Raw genomic sequence first — 18,835 nt, forward strand, 5'->3', positions numbered from 1 at the left:
ATTTTTTTTCAGATGAAGTCTTGCTCTGTTGTCCAAACTGCAGTGCAGTGGCACGATCTTCACTCACTGCAACCTCCACCTCCTGGGTTCAAGCAATTCTTGTGCCTCAGGCTCCAGAGTAGCTGGGATTGCAGGCATGCACCACTATGCCCGGCTAATTTAGTAGAGACGGGGTTTCACCATGTTGGCCAGGCTGGTCTCAAACTCCTGACCTTAAGTGATCTGCCCACCTCTGCCTCCCAAAGTGCTAGGATTACAGGTGTGAGCCACCATGCGTGGAGATTAAGCTTATACTTTTAAGAGTAGCAAAAAATAAAAACATTAAAAAATCATTTTAGATTAAGTGATGGGCATCACTAAAAGTTTTATTTACTGAGAATTATTGACTTGCTTTAGTTCATTAGTCCATTGAATATATAGTTTTTTGTTATTCCTGCCAATGTGTCTGTGGCTACAGATTTGATGACACATTGTCTCTTATTATGCTCATCATTAGCCCTAAAATCAGTTTTTCTTTTAGCACACAATGTGTGAGACAATTTTAAAATCTCAGCTTTAATTCTTCACTTTGTAACTTTTCTATTCTAAGGGAGACTATTTAAGATGTGCTTTTTGGGATCACAGAGAAAAAGAGACTCGAGTAGCACTGAAGAGGTTAGACCGCAGATTCTGGAGCCAGGGTGCCTGGATTTGAATCTTCCACTTACTGGTACATGACCACTGACAGGCAGCTTAACCTTGCTGTGCCTCAGATCCTCTGTCAGAAAAAGGAGGGATAGTATTCTCCCTTATCCACTGGGGATACGTTCCAAGACCCCCAGTGGATGCCTTAAACTGCAGGTAGTACTCAACCTTATATATGCGATCGATTTCTATCAGATAATGGAGCTGCCACTAAGTGACTAACGGGCAAGTAGCATACACAGTATGGACACCACGGACAAAGGGATGGTCCATGTGCTGGGTGGGACACCACCAGATTTCATCACACTACTCAGAACTGCATGCAATTTAAAACTTCCGAGTTGTTTATTTTTGGAATTTTCCCCTTAATATTTCGGACCGTGGTTGACTGTGGGTAACTGAAACCAGGTAAGGCAGAGGACTACTGTAACTGTATACCTAAGATGGCTTGGCAAGTTAAAGATCTCAATAGATGGAAAACATGTTGAAAGTGCCTGGCATCGTGCTATGTATATGTTAGTTATCATTTTTATTATCACTTAGATTCAGAAAAACCAAGCAACAGAAAATCCATATCCAATAAACTCCATATCCAACCAAAGGCCTCAAAGTTCTGATAACTCTATGACTTTCTTCTCGCACAGCACTAGAAATTCTCAGCAAGATCAAACAATGACCACTCTGTCTTCATTTATGAAATGGATATAGTGGCTCGTTTTTCCTGACTTGGTTTCCCAAACAGCTTTGTCTCTCAGAGGCTGACATCACAATAAAGACCACAAATTTGAGGATCCTCCCAAAACAGTTTAGCCACCCAAATCATTTTAAGAGTGGGCAGGATCAGCGGGTATTGTGAAAGGGGAAGGAGAAGAGGAGTCAGGGGCTGCAATGGGGCAAGGAAGGCCTCCAGAAGTCTGAATGGGGAGACGGTCAGTCCATGATACATCCATGATGGAGGAAAAATCAGGAACTTCCTCCTAGTGCAGTCTGCAGTCTGGCCTCTTGAGACTTTAGTGGAGCATTGAAATGGGATCCTAAGCAGCCCCAGAAATGTATGAATTCTACAATTATGCAATTCTCCTTATGTAAAGCTCCCCTGACACAATCCATCACACTCATTTCCCCTGCATGTGGTACCAATATGCAAGATGCCATCTAACTTCAGAGAACACTATTTAAGCAGCCATTCCTACCTCCTGCACCTACCAGTACTCTCAGATGTAGTTGCTGCTTTAGCAAGAATTAGTGCCCGTGACCTATTGGACCAGAAGTGTGAAAGCTCGCTCTGGAGCCAAAGCTTTACTTTACACTGCACTTTAATGCTTAAAGCTGATGACAAGTGGTGCGATTTATTCCTTAAATTCCTCCAGCACTGATTCCATCAGTAACGAATTGTTCCCCAAAGCAGTACTGCACTCCTAAGGAAAATGGGATGCATGATGTCTGACAGGCTGGGATTAGTCCAGTGCTTAGATGAAGAGACAGACAATGTGGTCCTTCTCAACGATCAAGATAGCCGAGAACAGTACATTTAAAAGGTTCAATGGCAGAAATTATGAACAAACTAGTTTTAAAATTCACATATTCTTTGCTTCCTTTATGATAAATGACTACCAGCATTAACGTAGGTTTTAACAAAATAAAGTTAGATGCTATTGGATGTCTCTAGAGCTTTGCTTCCTCCTTAGAGGAAGCAGCTTGGGACTTATCAGAAATGCAGAATCCTGTGTCTCCCGCCCCACCCCATCTTTTGCAAGTGAGAAACCAGAATCTGTTTTTTGATAAGCTCCCCCAGGTAACTGACATGCCCATTAATGTTTACGAAGCAGTGGTCTAGAACAGAAAGTCTTACATTAAGAACAATAATTTCTGTATTTGTCTATACTTAATTTGTGTTCACATGCTATTAGGTAACTGTATATTTTATAAGATCCTTTGGATTTTAATTACATTTGAAAATGCATTTGATCTGAGACATCTATTAGTGGCAGCCATAGTTGTTAGTATCTTCTGAAAACTTATCATGTGTCAAACACTATTTGAAGTGTTCACGTATTATTTAATTCTCACAACCATCCTGAAAGGCAGATATTATTTTCACATGAGAAACTGAGGTACAGAGAGAGAAAATTAACAAGGTCATGGGGATAAGAAGTTGCCAAACCAGGACGCAAAGGCAGGGCAACTTGGTTCTAGGGCACCTGTGCTAACCCTGATGCCCTGGGGGTCCTCTTAGTTCACTCCACTCCAGCAAACATGTGCTTTGCAACAAGAGATGGTTTTGTGTAAATGTGGCTACATGATTAGGTGCCAATTAAGGGAATGCCAACTAATCATAGGACCTGTGGAAAAGTTTAATTTCACCGTGTACTTCTCTCTGGATTCAGAATAGATGATCCATAAGCCTAGTTCTACGTCCATAATTTTGGTAGTATAAAAGAAAAGTTCTCGTGTCTACCAAATACAAAAAATTATTTGTGTGTGTGTGTGTGGTGGTGCGCGCCTGTAATAGGCGGGAGAATCGCTTGAACCTGGGAGGTGGAGGTTGCACTGAGCTGAGATCGCGCCACTGCACTTCAGCCTGGGTGACAGAGTGAGACTCTGTCAAAAAATAAAAAAAGTTCCCTTGGGGCTGCCTCCCTAATTCCTATATACTCCAACAGATACATTTCGAAAGCAGTTTTCAACATGTGTTTCCTGGAGCCCTGGGGTCCTTCACAGGGGCCTCAAGAGCGTAAGTAGTTGTTCTCGCCAACCAGCCCACCCAGCATCTTTAATGTCAATGAATTTGTATGCTGGAGGTTAAAATTATAATACAGTTAACAAAAAAACTACCATTGTTTTTTAAAAAGTAATGGATTGGAAAGCACTGATTTTGGTTTGGCTGACCATGTACACTAGAGATTCTTCTTGGACATTTTATCATAATAACTGTGGATATATAAACTAGAAATAGTATAGCAATGAAGCTAATCTTTTTTTTTAAAATTTGGAATGTGGTATCTTTTTTCCCCTGATATTCTGTATTTTTCCAAAAATATTATATAATATATACTTCATATGTATTTGTCCTAATCTACTTTTTAAAATGTTTTCAAAAACTTTAGTTGAAAACAATTTATGCAATATTCTGAAATCCATATTTTTAGAATATATTTAATATTTAAAATAAAATTCATTTTTAGAATATTGCTACATTATTCAAAAATTCATTTCTCATAACAAAATACTTGAAGGTTTTTAAACCTAGTCAATTAAATTGAGTGTAAACTTTTACGATATTTTGGGGGAATAATTTTATTTATCTATTTGAGACAGGGTCTGGCTCTGCTGCCCAGGATGGAGTACAGTGGTGCGATCTTGGCTCACTGCGACCTCTGCCTCCCGGGCTGAAGCCATCCTCCCACCTCAGCCTCCCAAGTAGCTAGGACTACAGGTGTGTACCACCACGCTCGGCTAATTTTTGTATGTTTTGTAGAGATGGGGTTTCACCATGTTGCCCAGGCTGGTCTCAAACTCCTGAGCTCAGGCAATCCGCCCACCTCGGCCTCCCAACATGCTGGGACTACAGGCGTAAGCCATGGTGCCAGCCAGAATTATATCATAAATTTAAAATGTACACACTTAGCCTGGTATTTTTATTTGTCAAAATTTTCTTACTAAGCCATTCCTGCAGGTGCATACATGGAGGTTCATTGCAGCATTGTTTATGGGTACCTACCCAAAGGGAATGAAGTCATTATATCAAAATATACCTGCATTTGTGTGCTTACTGCAGCACTACTCACAATAGCAAAGAGATAGAATCAACCTAAGTGTTCATCAATGGAGGAATGGATAAAGACATTCCCTTTGGGTAGGTACTCAGTTAGTGGGATCACCGGGTAGTTCTATTTTTAGTTCTTTGAGAAATCTCCATACTGTTTTCCATAAAGGCTGCACTAATTTACATTCAAATGATGTAACTTTTTTTTTTTTTTTTGAGACAGAGTCTTGCTCTGTCGCCCAGGCTGGAGTGCAGTGGCGCGATCTCGGCTCACTGCAACCGCTGCCTCCCAGGTTCAAGCTATTCTCCTGCCTCAGCCTCCTGAGTAGCTGAGATTACAGGCATGCGCCACCAGGCCCGGCTATTTTTTTGTATTTTCTAGTAGAGATGGGGTTTCACTGTGTTAGCCAGTACGGTCTTGATCTCTCCTGACCTCATGATCCGCCCGCCTCGGCCTCCCAAAGTGCTGTAATTACAGGCATGAGCCACTGCACGCAGCCAAAAGATGGTAATTTTTAAACAGCTGCATGGAATCTGTTTTATAGATGTACATGATTTATTTAGCCACCTCTTGTGCTGGGCATTTGTTTTTTTTCCTCCCCTAACCTTTCCCTGCCTCATCTTGCCCCAGTCCTGATTTTCCTTTTATAAACAATGCTGCAACGAACCTCCATGTATACACCTGTAGGAATGCCTCAGTAAGAAAATTTCTTTATCCATGTAATACCACTAAGCCGTAACCAAGAATAGAATGATATGTTTTACAGCAACATGGGTGGAACTGGAGGTCACTATCCTAATTGAAATTACTCAGAAGCAGAAAGTCAAATACTGAATGTTCTCACTTATAAATGGTAGCTAAACAATGGGTACACATGGACATATGGAATGGAGTAATATACACTGGAGACTCCAAAATGTGGGAGTCTGGAAGTGGGGTAAGGGTTGAAAAATTACCTATTGGGCACAGTGTTTGCTATTCTTGTTATGGGTACACGAAAAACACAGACTTTATTTACCACTATGTAATACTTGCAGGTAAGAAATCTATACTTGCACCCCTAAATATATCAATATAAAAAAATTTTCAGTTCTAACTTTCATCAATTTTAAGAGATCCTAGATTGTAAAATGTATCTTGATATAATAGATGTTAAAAATTGGGAAAAATAACCTGTGGACATTGTTATATGTCATAATTATCAGGTGACCCCAATCTCAGGGAGGCTGAAGTGCAAAATAAAAAGCAAAGTGTAGTGTAGATTGATGATATAGACTTCAGTTATAAATACTCTGTTGGATATAAATATATTAATATACAGCAATAACTAATATAAATATATAATGCTAATTAATGTATAGGAAAATGCTAGGATGATAAAAACCTAACTGTCAAAAGTGAGTGTCTTTAAGGAGCAGAGTTCAACTGTGATGGGGTATATGGAGGGGGATATAACCTCTTTGACTATTTTAATACTTTAGGAGGAATACATGTGATTTTTGGAGAAAAATTGGACAATAAAAAACCACTGCATAAATAAAAAAGATTTGAGGTAGTATAGTATTGTGAGAAAATGACTCAAAAGCTTCACTGAATTCACATTAACTTAGTGATTTCACTTTTGTCTCCCCGTGGCATCTGCTTCCAGGGCCCGAAACAACCAGTAAAGCTAGTAATTACCCCCTGCTCTACCTACATCCTCCCAGCCCTTGCAACAACCCAACAGGACAGATGTAGACGCCTCCGTTTTACAAATGAGCTGTACAGGGTGAAGTTATTTTCCCCTTGTCATGCAGCTGCTATGGCAGTGCTGGATTCCAGACTCAGCGCCAACTGGCCCCAGATCTGCCCTCTTTCCAATTCTGGGCTGCTATCATTGCCATCTAGTGCTTTGTGTAGTTGCTCTTTATCCTTGGCTATTCATTTTCTTCTTACGGAATTCCCAATTATTTTTCTCTTTCATGCTACATTGGTTTTAAGTTATTTCTAAGCTGCAAAGCTAATTTTCTAAAGAGCTTGAAAGAAATATTCTAATTGAATTAACTAAAAATTAATACATTTCCTCTTTTTAAGCAACTCTTCCCCTCTCGACCATTCTGAGAATATATTCATAATAAACTCCTTTGCTTTCTACTTGCAAATGATCTTTTTAGCTTTAACAAGTCAACTTTACAAAAGGACATACTGGACACTTTCAAGTGCTTTCCTTTAATGAGAAGGTGCTATGATGGTAAAAAGGGAAATTAGCAATCAGTGCACAACTCAACGGTCACCAAACAGCCTAGCTAGGAAGCACAAAGCCAGCACCTTCCAGGCCTCCTCCAAAATGGGAGAGGGGATGAAACTGGGAGCTTAGCCTGTCTCATCTTTTCCATTTGGCCAAAGGTTTAAACCCAGATAGATCTAGAACTTGAAAGGAAAGGAGATTTGTTGAAATACTTCTTCGATTACTTTCTGTACTCTTCCCTTTTTGTTCTAACCCATTTCTTACATCTCCATATATAGAGGTTGACATGAAAATTTGGACTTTGACATACAATGATTTTCTACCATCTCTAATATACGTTTTGGTATAAGTAGAAACTGTTAGGAATGAGAAGAATTGTAGTAAAAAATGAACTTCCAGGGAATATAAATTCTAAGCCTATGCCACTGATTGCTAAGTTATGTTTTTTGGGGTCATTTATCATTCATTGGGGTAACAGAATGAGGGTTTCAAAAACTAATGACAGGGTCGGGAGTGGAGGTAAACCAGGAGCCAAATGTTTATGCAGTCCTGCCCTACAAACACACACACACACACACACACACACACGATGAAAGTATGAAAGTAAGATATCAGGAGTGAAGGTGAAGATATGGAAGAGAAATGTCAGGCTGCAAAGGAGGTGAGATGAACTTGTCCCCAAAGGCCGCCTGCACAAGGAATTGGATATGGACTCACCTGAATCCTTCATGGGGCAGAGGGCACACTGCATGCCCCAGGCCTCTCCATACAGACAGCAGCACTCAGTGTACGTTGTCTGCTTGCCCACAAGAGGCCGGCTACACACGTACTCATCACTCAGATGTTCCCAGCACAAATCTTGGTAGACATCAGTTTCTTCTATTTGTTCTGAAAGGGAAGACATAGTTCCATGAAAATCGCACAGTTATTCCTATTTATAAACACTGTGTTGGAAGCCAGCAAGTATCAAAGTTTCCATCCCTATTTCTAAGACTGACTTCCAAGTAAAAATCTGAATCCAGCCTGGTCTTTCAATGGATCAATTCTCTGTCTTCTCCAAATGGGTGTCATTCCATCAGCTGAAATTCCATCTGCCCATCCGGTCCCAACACAATAGTTCTCTCTATAGCTTCCTACTTTTATATAAAATGCCCACTATCTTGCCTGTCTTTCATAAGCCCATCAGGCTTCTCACTCTCCTAATCTTCACTTTTTCATTTACTCCTGTCAAACGCTACCATTTCTTTCCATGTAACAGTTATTGGATTCATGCCTTCTTATCCATTTAATCTGCCAAAGCCCTGGACTAGTGACCCTTCATCCTAGAGTCTTTCATTCCTTTTCAATTGACTTCATCCAAAGCAGTCTCCTGAGGCGAATGACAGATTATGCCAATTATCAGTGGCTTTTTGCCAATTAGCAGCAGCATCAGGGACGACAGGAGTTTCTGTCAGTGGACTTCAGGGCTCTCCACCACCCCGCTGAACTCCACCCTCTGTTCTGCAGAGCCTTATCCACATCCTCCGCTCCGCTGAGCACATCTAATTATCTTTCCCTGAATTACATTTCCCTCAGCTGCCTTTGCAGGTTAGGGATGATGAACCCTCAGCCATGCAACAACCCTGCCATCTGCTCAGCCACTCCATAGTCCATACTTAATGAGTATGTCCAGGCTATTAAATCTCCTACATACTGACGATATGCATCTTATTATTATTTCTGTAAATGTCTCATTTTAGTTATTTCAAAATACCCAAGGAATCCATTTTTCTATTTTCCAATAGTTCACATTTTAGTTAAAAGGAAAATCTTATGATATTTATTTGGACACAGGTTTGCATCTCCTGGAAACATACCGTTTGACTCAGCTGGTCGTATACATCTTTTTTCTGACGCATCCAGGACCATGGGGTGAGTACAGAAGCAGTTGTAAGAGCCCTCTGTATTAACACACTGGCCATCAATACAACTACTGGGGTCTTGACATTCATCCATATCTTAAGAGAAAAAAAAAGTATTACTAAAGAAAATCAGCCATCAGTTGTACCTCATACACTTACCAAACTTTACACATGGCTGTATTTAGTCCAGATTCCAGGGACTTCCACATTTTAATTAACCACACATTATCATCCAAAAGAGAGTGACTCTGTCTATAAAAATGTAAGCTGCTCTGATTGAAAAACAACATTGCTGCTGCTGCTGCTGACATTAAATAAGGAAAGAAAACATCCATGAACAGGATACGCTTAGAAATTGAAGATAAAATGGCTCTTTATGATAACTTTTAAAATTATTTCCTTTTGCTATGTTTTTCTGCCTAGTGTATATGGTTTTCTGCTTAAGCATTAAAGTCTGGGTCAGTATTTAAAATGGCTCTCACTTGCACGGTATGAGTGACGAAACAGGAGGTTCCACAGACCAAAAGAACGCTTCAGTTATACCAGTGGCCTGAATCACAATTCCACCGTGAATATTAACTCTTTGTTTGAAATACATTCAAACAGTAGTATGGAGGTGTTTTTTTTTTTTTTTTCTTAAATTGTGCTTAAGAAAAAGATCCCTAAAACATTTACACATCTTTTCAACATATGATTTAGATTCAAGGAAATTGTTTTTACTACATAGCATAGTTATTTTTTCCATCTGTATATTTTCACAGTACACCATACTATATCCCCTTAAAGCTTACCAAAGCACTGCAGTTTCACAGGATCATAGTACGTCCCTTGCTTACAGTAGCATTCATACCCAGGCCGAGTGTTCAAACAGAAACCATTTTTGCAGATTTCTTGTCCAAAAAGTAGGCATTCATCTGCATCTATGGGGAAAAAAATTGAGAAATACAGAAAGGAGTTAGGTTTGATCTTTCAATTAAAAAGAGTCTAACCAGATTTGGGGCTTTAAGTTAGATATCATAATATTTACATTCCAAAGAATCCTACAGAAACAGCAATACAACCTTCTTAAAATAAGGCCTAATTGGCAGGCATAAAAACATAAACAGATGTAGTTTGTCTGTGATATTTGAGAAGCAATGGCCAAAACATTATTGGAGAAGTGTATTTGTAAATATGGTTTCTGAGATGCTACCTCATATTTGATGAAATGGTCTATGGTTCCATAGTGGTATCAACAAAAGGATATACACCTTTTAAGAAATGTGTTCTGTAATGTATATTCAGGCCCATTCACTAGCTGAGATGTAGAAAGTTTCCAATAAAGTTTGGTGGAACTTGAATGCAAGTCTTTCTCGACAATAAAAGAAAGCACAAGTTCCTGAGGAGGTCAGTAGACCCATTCCCCCATAGAATTAATAGCTTTTGCTATCTCAGTTTACTCAATGATAAATTGGAGATAATAGGAACACCTACCTAAAAAGAGTGGAAGGATGAAATGAGATAATCCATGGATAGGACTCAGTATATGCTCTGGCATAAGCAGATACTCAAAAGTGTTATCTATTGCTTTTACTGCTATTATTAGTATTAGTTCTAGAATTATTTTTTTTTTTTTTGAGACGGAGTCTCGCTCTGTCGCCCAGGCTGGAGTGCAGTGGCGCAATCTCGGCTCACTGCAAGCTCCGCCTCCCGGGTTCACGCCATTCTCCTGCCTCAGCCTCTCCAAGTAGCTGGGACTACAGGCGCCCGCCACCACGCCCAGCTAATTTTTTGTATTTTTAGTAGAGACAGGGTTTCACCGTGGTTTCGATCTCCTGACCTTGGGATCTGCCCGCCTCGGCCTCCCAAAGTGCTGGGATTACAAGCGTGAGCCACCGCGCCCAGCCTAGTTCTAGGATTTTAGAGCTAATGTCATCTAGTCCTCATTTTACAACCTGAAGACTTCATAGATGACTTGCTTAAAGTTACACAGATGGAAAATGGCAAAGCCAAGCCTAGAACATATGGCTGGTTGGATCTGAATCCAATCTTCTTCCAATCATTTACAGCACTGCTAAAATAGGAAGAGGGAGAATTTATTTTCATATAAAAGAGAAGATGAATTTATGGTGAAATCAGAGCTCTGTACCTTAATATGAAGTGAGATTTAACTACATCCATGCAAAAACATAGTAATGTATATTTGTGAATTTGGAAACCATTCAACACTTATTATAAACCAAATCTTCTCGTTATTTAATTGGACCAAATCATAGATGTATTTAAAAAAACACAAATGGAATTTCTTATCCAGCTACTGAATTATACCATATTATTAAAACACTAGTTTTCCAAAAATTGACAATAAAAATGATTTGTCTGTTTCCCAGCTACTTAGCAGTCCTCAGTATTAAACTATAAAGGAAAAAAAATCACTTTGTATATAAAAGATAATATCTCTATCATGAAAATGTCAAAAGTGAATGGTTAATGAGGAAATATTCATACATGTGGATATTCACCAAAATTAAAAGGCTGCACATTTATTTTAGAATTGTATAACAGTAGCATCAAATACATAAAACATGTCTACTTTGGTTGTCTCCTCTTCCATTTCTCATTATGAACTTGTGGACACTGGTAAAAGGCCCCGCAACAGTAGGATAAAGTCTAAAAATACAAGAACCTTAGCTTTGTTGATGACCATAAAGACAAATAGTGGTCAAATTTATATGATCATAATTGATATGATTTCCATTAAGCATCTAGAATAAAATAATATATTTAGTAAGTATCTACTAGGTACAGAATTTGTTAAGTACTTTCAGATATATATCTTATTTAATCATTATAACCTTTGAGAAATTATTCCTATCTCAGGGATGAAGAGGCAGAAACTCAGAAGTTCACCTCCCAATGTCTACCTCCCAGCATCATACAGTTTGTGTTCTGACTGCAAGTCCATGGGGACTTTCTTTTAATGGTAGAATTAAGGACTTCATAATCAGTTTTCATGACTAAAAAGAACTCTAATTCTGTGAAACACAAGCCATGCTTTCACTTGAATATCTGACATGTACACAATGTGCTGAAAATTTGTTTCCACTTGATTCTGACCTTTATAGTTCTCACCACCAGCTTCGGAAGAGGATTCTCCAGCAGGCACAAAACCTTTCCCTTTGGGACACATTTCAGTGAACTCAGCTGATTTTAGAAGAGACAAAACCAAGAAAAGAAATAAGTTGAAAAAAAAAAAATAATCAACATCTTCCATGAATGCATGTTTCAAATTCAGTTTTGCTTTCTCAGACTCAGTAACTTTAAGGCAATCCCAGCAAATAAATTTAGTACAATCTCAAAAATTATGGATTAAGTGCAAAGAAATCTAATGACTTCACAGGTTTTCTTACACTTTTTAATTTACAAAACTTCCAAGTTCACTAATATCTTCTTACTCATGCTTTACTTGAAATTATAACTATTATTTTTCCACTACTGTGATGTATAGTATCTTAAAGGCTTAGTAAGAATCAATTACACAAAATCTTAGCTTCAATACACAAACTTTAGTTACGAATAATGCTGTATCATTGTTAGCAACAAAGACTGATTTTAATTTTAAAGTGGAATAAAACTGAATTAACTTTCTGCCAAAATACCACACAGAACCTGACTGTCACAGTACACTCTGATGAAGAGAAGTTCAAGGATTCATATTAAGACGGGATGTGGGTGCTGGCTCTAGCCCTGAATGAAACTCACTATAAGGTAGGTTGCCTTGAGTTGGCTGTGGGAGTGAGTGTTATCATTTCAAGGCCCAGGGACACCACGTGACCAAACACAAGTGTGACTCTACCACTTAGCGGATTCTTACCAGTTCCCAAGACCGGGCAGGGGAAGATTTCGCAGTTATCTCCCCATCCCGCGCCCGATGTACAGCAGCATTCTTGTTTCGTGACATTGGGGGCCAACACGTTATCACAGAGACTGGCGTCATTGAGATTATAGTAGCATTCTTTCTTTTCTTCTTTGGGTTGATCTACATCTACATCTAAATCTAAATGGAGTAGAGAAAGTAGAGTGACAATAGGACACATCAGAACTACCTAAGACAACACGTAGAGAATGCAATGGGTGAAAGAGTGACCGTGTCAATAGCATTTGCTTTATAGAAAATGCTTTCCACTTTCAGTGTCAGATTCTTCTACTCTGAGATAAAAATGCACTTGAATCCTGAGTTTTGGTGGAATTCTAACATACCCCAAGAGTGTAAATCTGTCAAAACCATTTCCTTTTACGTGAACCAATTATTTTATTCTTGTAGATTTGGCTGTGAGTAGAGTTTCCATATCTGCTTTTCTTGCCAAACATAGGGCCATTTGTTACTGAGCTATAACACCTACTTAAATCAATAAAAATTTTCCCAAATACTTGACCAGGGGTCTGAGCCCACACATAATATTTAACCCTTAGGTAGTTATTGGACTCAACCATGCTCCCAATCTTTTCTGAAGACTGCACAGAAGATAACTAGGAAAATACTGTCGTAACCTGGAGCCTATTAAATAACCTTTCATCACTGGAAAATCTAACTACTTAAATTGTTGCAAATATATGACTTTGAATGAAATAATGAGTGCCAGCTAAGCCTCAGGGTGGAATTTCAAATCTGGGTTCTAGTCCCAGCTCAAGGGTGTCCTAGAGGAAAACATATTCTAACAGATTCAGCTTAACCCTCTGTGTGATAAAACACGAACAAGGTGATATGAAAGAATACAAACGATAAGAACAAAATCCACCCACTTTCAGATAATAATGAAATTGACTGAATTCGATCAGATACGAAATCTTTGAACAAGTCTGTGCTTTTAAAAAATGATCACTATTTTGTGACTAGACTTGGAAAGTAGTCACATCCCTTCTCTCCTGTATGCTATGGAGTTCAAATTACTGCCTATGATCCAGTTTGAATGTATTAACTGTTTTTATTTAATGCCACATCAAATAAGAAGCTGACTACTGTCATAATAATTACTTAGATTAATTCTAATGAAATATTGTCACTAGAACTCTACTATTTCCAGATTCTCGGACTCAAACTGTAAGGTCAAAAGGAAGACATTTACTGGTGAGGATGAGTTTAATGTCCACACATACTTACACTTACCTTTGTTTTGAAGTTAGTAGATAATTATATTAGCAGGGAAATTAAATAAATTATTTTTACAATAGCTTCCTATATGTTTATTTTTGCAGGGCCTAGTTGACAATGGAAATTTTATTAATATATTAAATAGCAAACGTGTTTCTAAAATATAAACTCAGAAAATTCTATCAGAAAAGCTACTGCCCTTTCTTTCTTCTTCTGGCATTAAAAGCAAGCAAAGCAGCAAACAAACCTCTGAAATATACACTCCTCTCAGAACACAGAGTATCAGTGAGAATATAAAGATCCCTCATCTAGTTGATTCTGGCCAATTCTCTGATTATTTTGTCTTTGACAGATTTCAGCTTGGACTGTAAGTTAGCATTAATAGCTGATGACAAATGCAAACCTAGAACAAGTGTCCAGGAAAAACTCAAATGCTGATTTCCATGCAGCAGTTTACGAAGTGGTTTTAAATCATTTCCTTGTGTGTGAAATTGGGTAAAACCTGCCACTTCCCTCATCTGGTCTAGCTTGCTTCAAGTGTGCAGAGGACTGAAATTCACTTTGCGTACTCTTAACGGAAGGGATCTTCGTTAGAAGGACCTCCAAGCTCTTAGACATGGAATTACTTAGGAAAACTAAGAGTACGTATTTTAAATTGTCATTAAACCAATTATGAACCCTATAGAAAATTTTATAATCTCTCCCTCAACATGGTGAATAAATTGTCAGCCTGTTACTACTACCAATTCTGCTCAATTATTTTATTCAGCTGGTCCAAAAATGTAGCTAGCTATTAATAAATAATAGTGAGAAATACAAATAAAAAAAGCAACAGGGTTTTGGTAATTGGGTTTATTCTATGGTTTGTGCTAAAAGAAGCCTCAAATTTTTTTCCCTCATGTACAAAGTTATAAGTATGTCATGGTGTTTATTACAAAATGGAATACTTTGTAACAAGGCCTCAGTGAAGATTATACTCACAGGTAATTAGAAACTATACGCTTCTCTTGAGTCAAAGCATGTCAAAATTTATAAATATATATACATTTAAAATTTGAAATATATTTAAATATAATTTTATGTATTTTAAACACACACACATATATAGACAAGTACATACACGGTAAACATTGTTTTGTTTACTAAAATGTTTGTTACACTCACATCATACAAACTAAGAAATAAAACAATCTTTGCCTTTTTGGGGAAAGAGATTATTTCCCATAAGGGAAATAATCAATAATATAATTATAATTATTTTTTACACTGGTTGTTATAAGTTTTGGTCTTATTTTCTAAGACGTTTGAAAGTTCAATGTTTATACAGCTGAAACTGAGGGCTAGTCAGGCCCTCATCTGTGTTTGGAAAGAAACGCAAATTCTTTTTTAAAAACTAGTCCACAAAGGTCATTCTGGGAAAAGCTGCAATTTCCCTATCTTCCTAGTCTTTAAGTAATTAACTTCCTAGAGCATTTTTCCATTGGGATAAAACTCTGGTCAGTAAATGTGATAATGTAATTTCTTAAAGAAACTCTTATATGAGTTTAGTTCATTGCTGCCAGGGGTGGAGGGTTTCTATATTGGAAACTAATTTTAAAAGATCAAATCAAGTTATAGAAAGTGGCAAGCATTAAAAAATGAATATTCTTTTTCTTAAAGACATTTTGAATAAGATTAGCTGTACTACATATCTCATGCCACAGACTTCTAAAAAATATATTACTCCTCCTTCAGTATTTTCAGATTTAAGTTTTCAATTTGCATTAAGAGGTTGGCTTCACATTTGCGTAAAAAGATCAAGTTTTTCATATTTTATTCTAGAGGTGTGGCCGGTAACAACAAGAAAGTTCGGTTTTGGACATTTTCTATGTTTTTTTCTGTAGGAACTTTTACAGAGGCCTTTTCCTGTGATCCAGAGGGTAACTATATGAGATAGAAGGTACTGGTAAATACGGCATCCTCACTTCCCAGAATAGAACACTAATGTCGGTTCCAAGTGGCCTATGTCTACTGCTTTCCCCAAAACCCTTCTTTGGAGCTCAGGTTCTTATCTCACATAGCATGGGTTTGTTCTGCTTTGCCCTTTATTCGCTGTGTTTTTTTTTCATCTTTGAGATAAATGGGAAGAGGGCCGCAGATAATCTCTGCTGCCGGGGGTTCAGCAACAAGGCCACAAATAGTGCAATCATGTCCCCTGGCTCTGAATAGGAAGGAGTAGGTTTGAGCTGAAGGCACCACCTATAACGAGCCCTTTCCAGGAGCTCCTTCTCTCTTGGTTCATCAGCCTAAAGAGGGTGTGGGGCCATTTACTTGTAGGGCCATTTCCATCTTTAGTGTTTCCCCATATATGTCTAATCTTAGGAATTACTTTTGGGGTGAGAAAATCTACAACATGTAGTTGGTCAAAGTGGACATGAGCTTTTTAAATGGGCTCTCCCTTTCCATTTACAATGTGTTCTGAAGGTTTTATGAGCTGATCCTTTCTGTACCTTTTTGGAACAGTCAGAATTATTATAATGATCCAAGAGTAACACTGCTAATACGCATGAGCAAAGAAACAGCTGCCTATAGTCCTGAAAAGAGATCAATGGATAAAACTCTGTGTGTGTGATGACGTTCAGTAAGTTACTTTCAGCAGAACTACCCAGGACACTTTATTTCCTTTTTTATTTTAAAAATGCTACAGGCATTAATGTTTTTAATGAGAAAGAATTCTGTAATATTTCAAGGAGATGTCAAGGAAAACTTAGAAATTTGTATGCTTTGTTTTGAGTTTTCTCACACAAGAACTTGGAAAATGAGAAATGTGTTTGTTTTTTTTTCTTTTTTTTTGAGACAGACTCACTCTGTTGCCCAGGCTGGAGAGCAGTGGTGCAATCTTGGCTCACTGCAAGCTCTGCCTCCTGGGTTCACGCCATTCTCCTGCCTCAGCCTCCTGACTAGCTGGGACTACAGGCGCCTGCCACCACGCCCGGCTAATTTTTTGTATTTTTAGTAGAGACAGGGTTTCACTGTGTTAGGCAGGATGGTCTTGATCTCCTGACCTCGTGATCTGCCCACCTCGGCCTCCCAAAGTGCTGGGATTACAGGCCTGAGTCACCTCGCCCGGATGACATTTCTGATCTTAAAGCTTGAAACTTAACATTTGTTTTATCTGAGTTCCTTTCTCAGGAAATGATCTTCAGGCCTCTCAAAAAAAAGTGTCAAAGAACTGAAACTCACCAGATCACCACATCCTGACAATGAGATGCTGACACCTGATTCATCATGATTGCTTCCCTGTCCCTTCCTTGCTCCTGTTTTCTTACACATTGTTACATTTCTTCCCTGTTACATAAACCCCTAGTTTTAGTCCATCAGGGAGATGGATTTGAGAATGAGCTTCCATCTCCTTGGCTGTAGCACCCAATTAAAGCCTTCTTCCTTGGCAATACTTGTGGTCTTGGTGATTGGTTTTCTGTGCAGTGAGCCGCAGAATCTAGACCAAACCCCTGGTGTTAGGTAACAGAAAGTGGGTAACTTCAGATGGTAAAACATGTTAAAGCAGTCAAAGTGAAGTTTAGAAAAAAAAAGCACAAGAGTAAAAACACTTTAAAAGAGGATCTCTCCACATAGTTCTTGCTCTTAAAGAGGTCTTAAGGAGTGAACTGGAGGCTTCATTCCCAGGACACACACACACACACACACACACCCCTAGGCCTCAATGCAGAGGGATGGGTAGACAAGGCTATCAGGGAAGGCTGCCTGGTGGAGCTGACATCTAGTGAAGGCATTACAAGAGAATGGAGAAAATGAGCCTGGGACAGTGAGAGGGTGAGGAGAAGAGAAAGTCGGGCATATTACTCTAGAGTGGAAAAGCAGGGAGAAGCAAAATGAGCAGAAATGGATGAATGAACGGGCTCCTGAAAGCCAAATAGAGTACAGTGGGCCCAGCCCTCCATATCCATGGGTTTCACATCTGTGAATTCAATCAATTGCAGATCAAAAATATTTGAAAAAATAAAAAGCATACAAAAACAAATAATACAAATAAAAAAACAGTATAGTGTAACAATTTACATGTCATTTATATAGTATTATGTATTAAGAGTCATCTAGAGATGATTCAATGTATACAGGACGATGTGCATCTTATATGTAAATACTACGTTGTGTTCTATCAGGGACTTGAGCATTTGTGGATTTTGGTATCAGTTGGGGCCCTGGAACTAAGCCCCCTTAAATACCAAGGGACAGCTGTACTGCAGAGAAAGAAAAATGAGAGAAGAGTAGTACACTGAGATGAGTCAGAATAGGAAGCACATATGGAGATGGAGCAACCAGCAGATGCCACACAACACAAGCCCGTAACATTCCTGACACTCAGGCATCGTGAGGGCCTGCGAGGATAAATGCATGAGTAAAGCAAATCTGAAGTGACACACAAAGTGTACGGAAATGTTTAAAAGGAAATGTACAAACCATTCCTCTTCAGGTTTAGTTTATAGCAACTTCTAGGATCCAAAATGCAATTCTAATGCAACAGTGTGGGTATAACTTGTAGTATTAAGAAGATAAAATGAGACCAGTGTCAGCAACATAGTGAGACCTCGTCCTACAAAAAAATTTTAAAAATGAGCTGTGCATGGTGGCATGGGCCTGTAATCCTAGCTACTCAAGAGGCTGAGGTGGGAGGATCACTTAAGCCCAGCAGATCAAGGCTGCAGTGAACCATGACCGTAACACTACACTCCAGCCTGGGCAACAGAGTGAGATCCTGTCTCAAAAAATAAAAATAAATGAAGATACAATGGTGTGTGTGTGTGTATGCGTGTGTGTGTGTAGAGTTTTAGTTTGTCACTTTGATTGATATGTCAGTTCATTAAAACACTGACATCTCTTTATCAGAAATTCAGATATGACTTTAGGTACTATCTATAGCAAGCAGAAAATCTTGTAAAAGCAGTTTGGCTTTTACGCCAAAAAGATGATACCTTCTCATTGTCATCGCTGGATGTGGGAAGAAACTTGACTAAATATATTTTTTTAAACAAATGAATGTATTTTCCTCAGCCTTACCTACATTTATGGTATAGATCCATTACAAAAACACAATACGACCTCAAGTTTTATGGCTTTTTACAAT

The 18,835-nt window shown here is 38.5% G+C and overlaps 1 protein-coding gene across 33 annotated transcripts in view; it reads right to left on the minus strand.

Annotated features, from left to right (window-relative positions):
* The window catches only part of LTBP1 (latent transforming growth factor beta binding protein 1), a 442,730-nt gene that overhangs the window by 27,769 nt on the left and 396,126 nt on the right, over positions 1–18,835 (minus strand). For all 33 annotated transcript variants that reach the window (XM_063623691.1, XM_055252600.2, XM_063623686.1 and 30 more), the window contains 5 exons: positions 12,433–12,615; positions 11,676–11,762; positions 9,371–9,499; positions 8,535–8,675; positions 7,396–7,566 (listed from right to left, as the gene is read on the minus strand). In XM_063623691.1, the coding sequence (XP_063479761.1) occupies positions 7,396–7,566; positions 8,535–8,675; positions 9,371–9,499; positions 11,676–11,762; positions 12,433–12,615 (711 nt within the window). The remainder of the gene's footprint in view (positions 1–7,395; positions 7,567–8,534; positions 8,676–9,370; positions 9,500–11,675; positions 11,763–12,432; positions 12,616–18,835) is intronic.

Source organism: Symphalangus syndactylus, chromosome 18, assembly GCF_028878055.3.
Source record: "Symphalangus syndactylus isolate Jambi chromosome 18, NHGRI_mSymSyn1-v2.1_pri, whole genome shotgun sequence".
Taxonomy (NCBI): Eukaryota; Metazoa; Chordata; class Mammalia; order Primates; family Hylobatidae; genus Symphalangus; species Symphalangus syndactylus.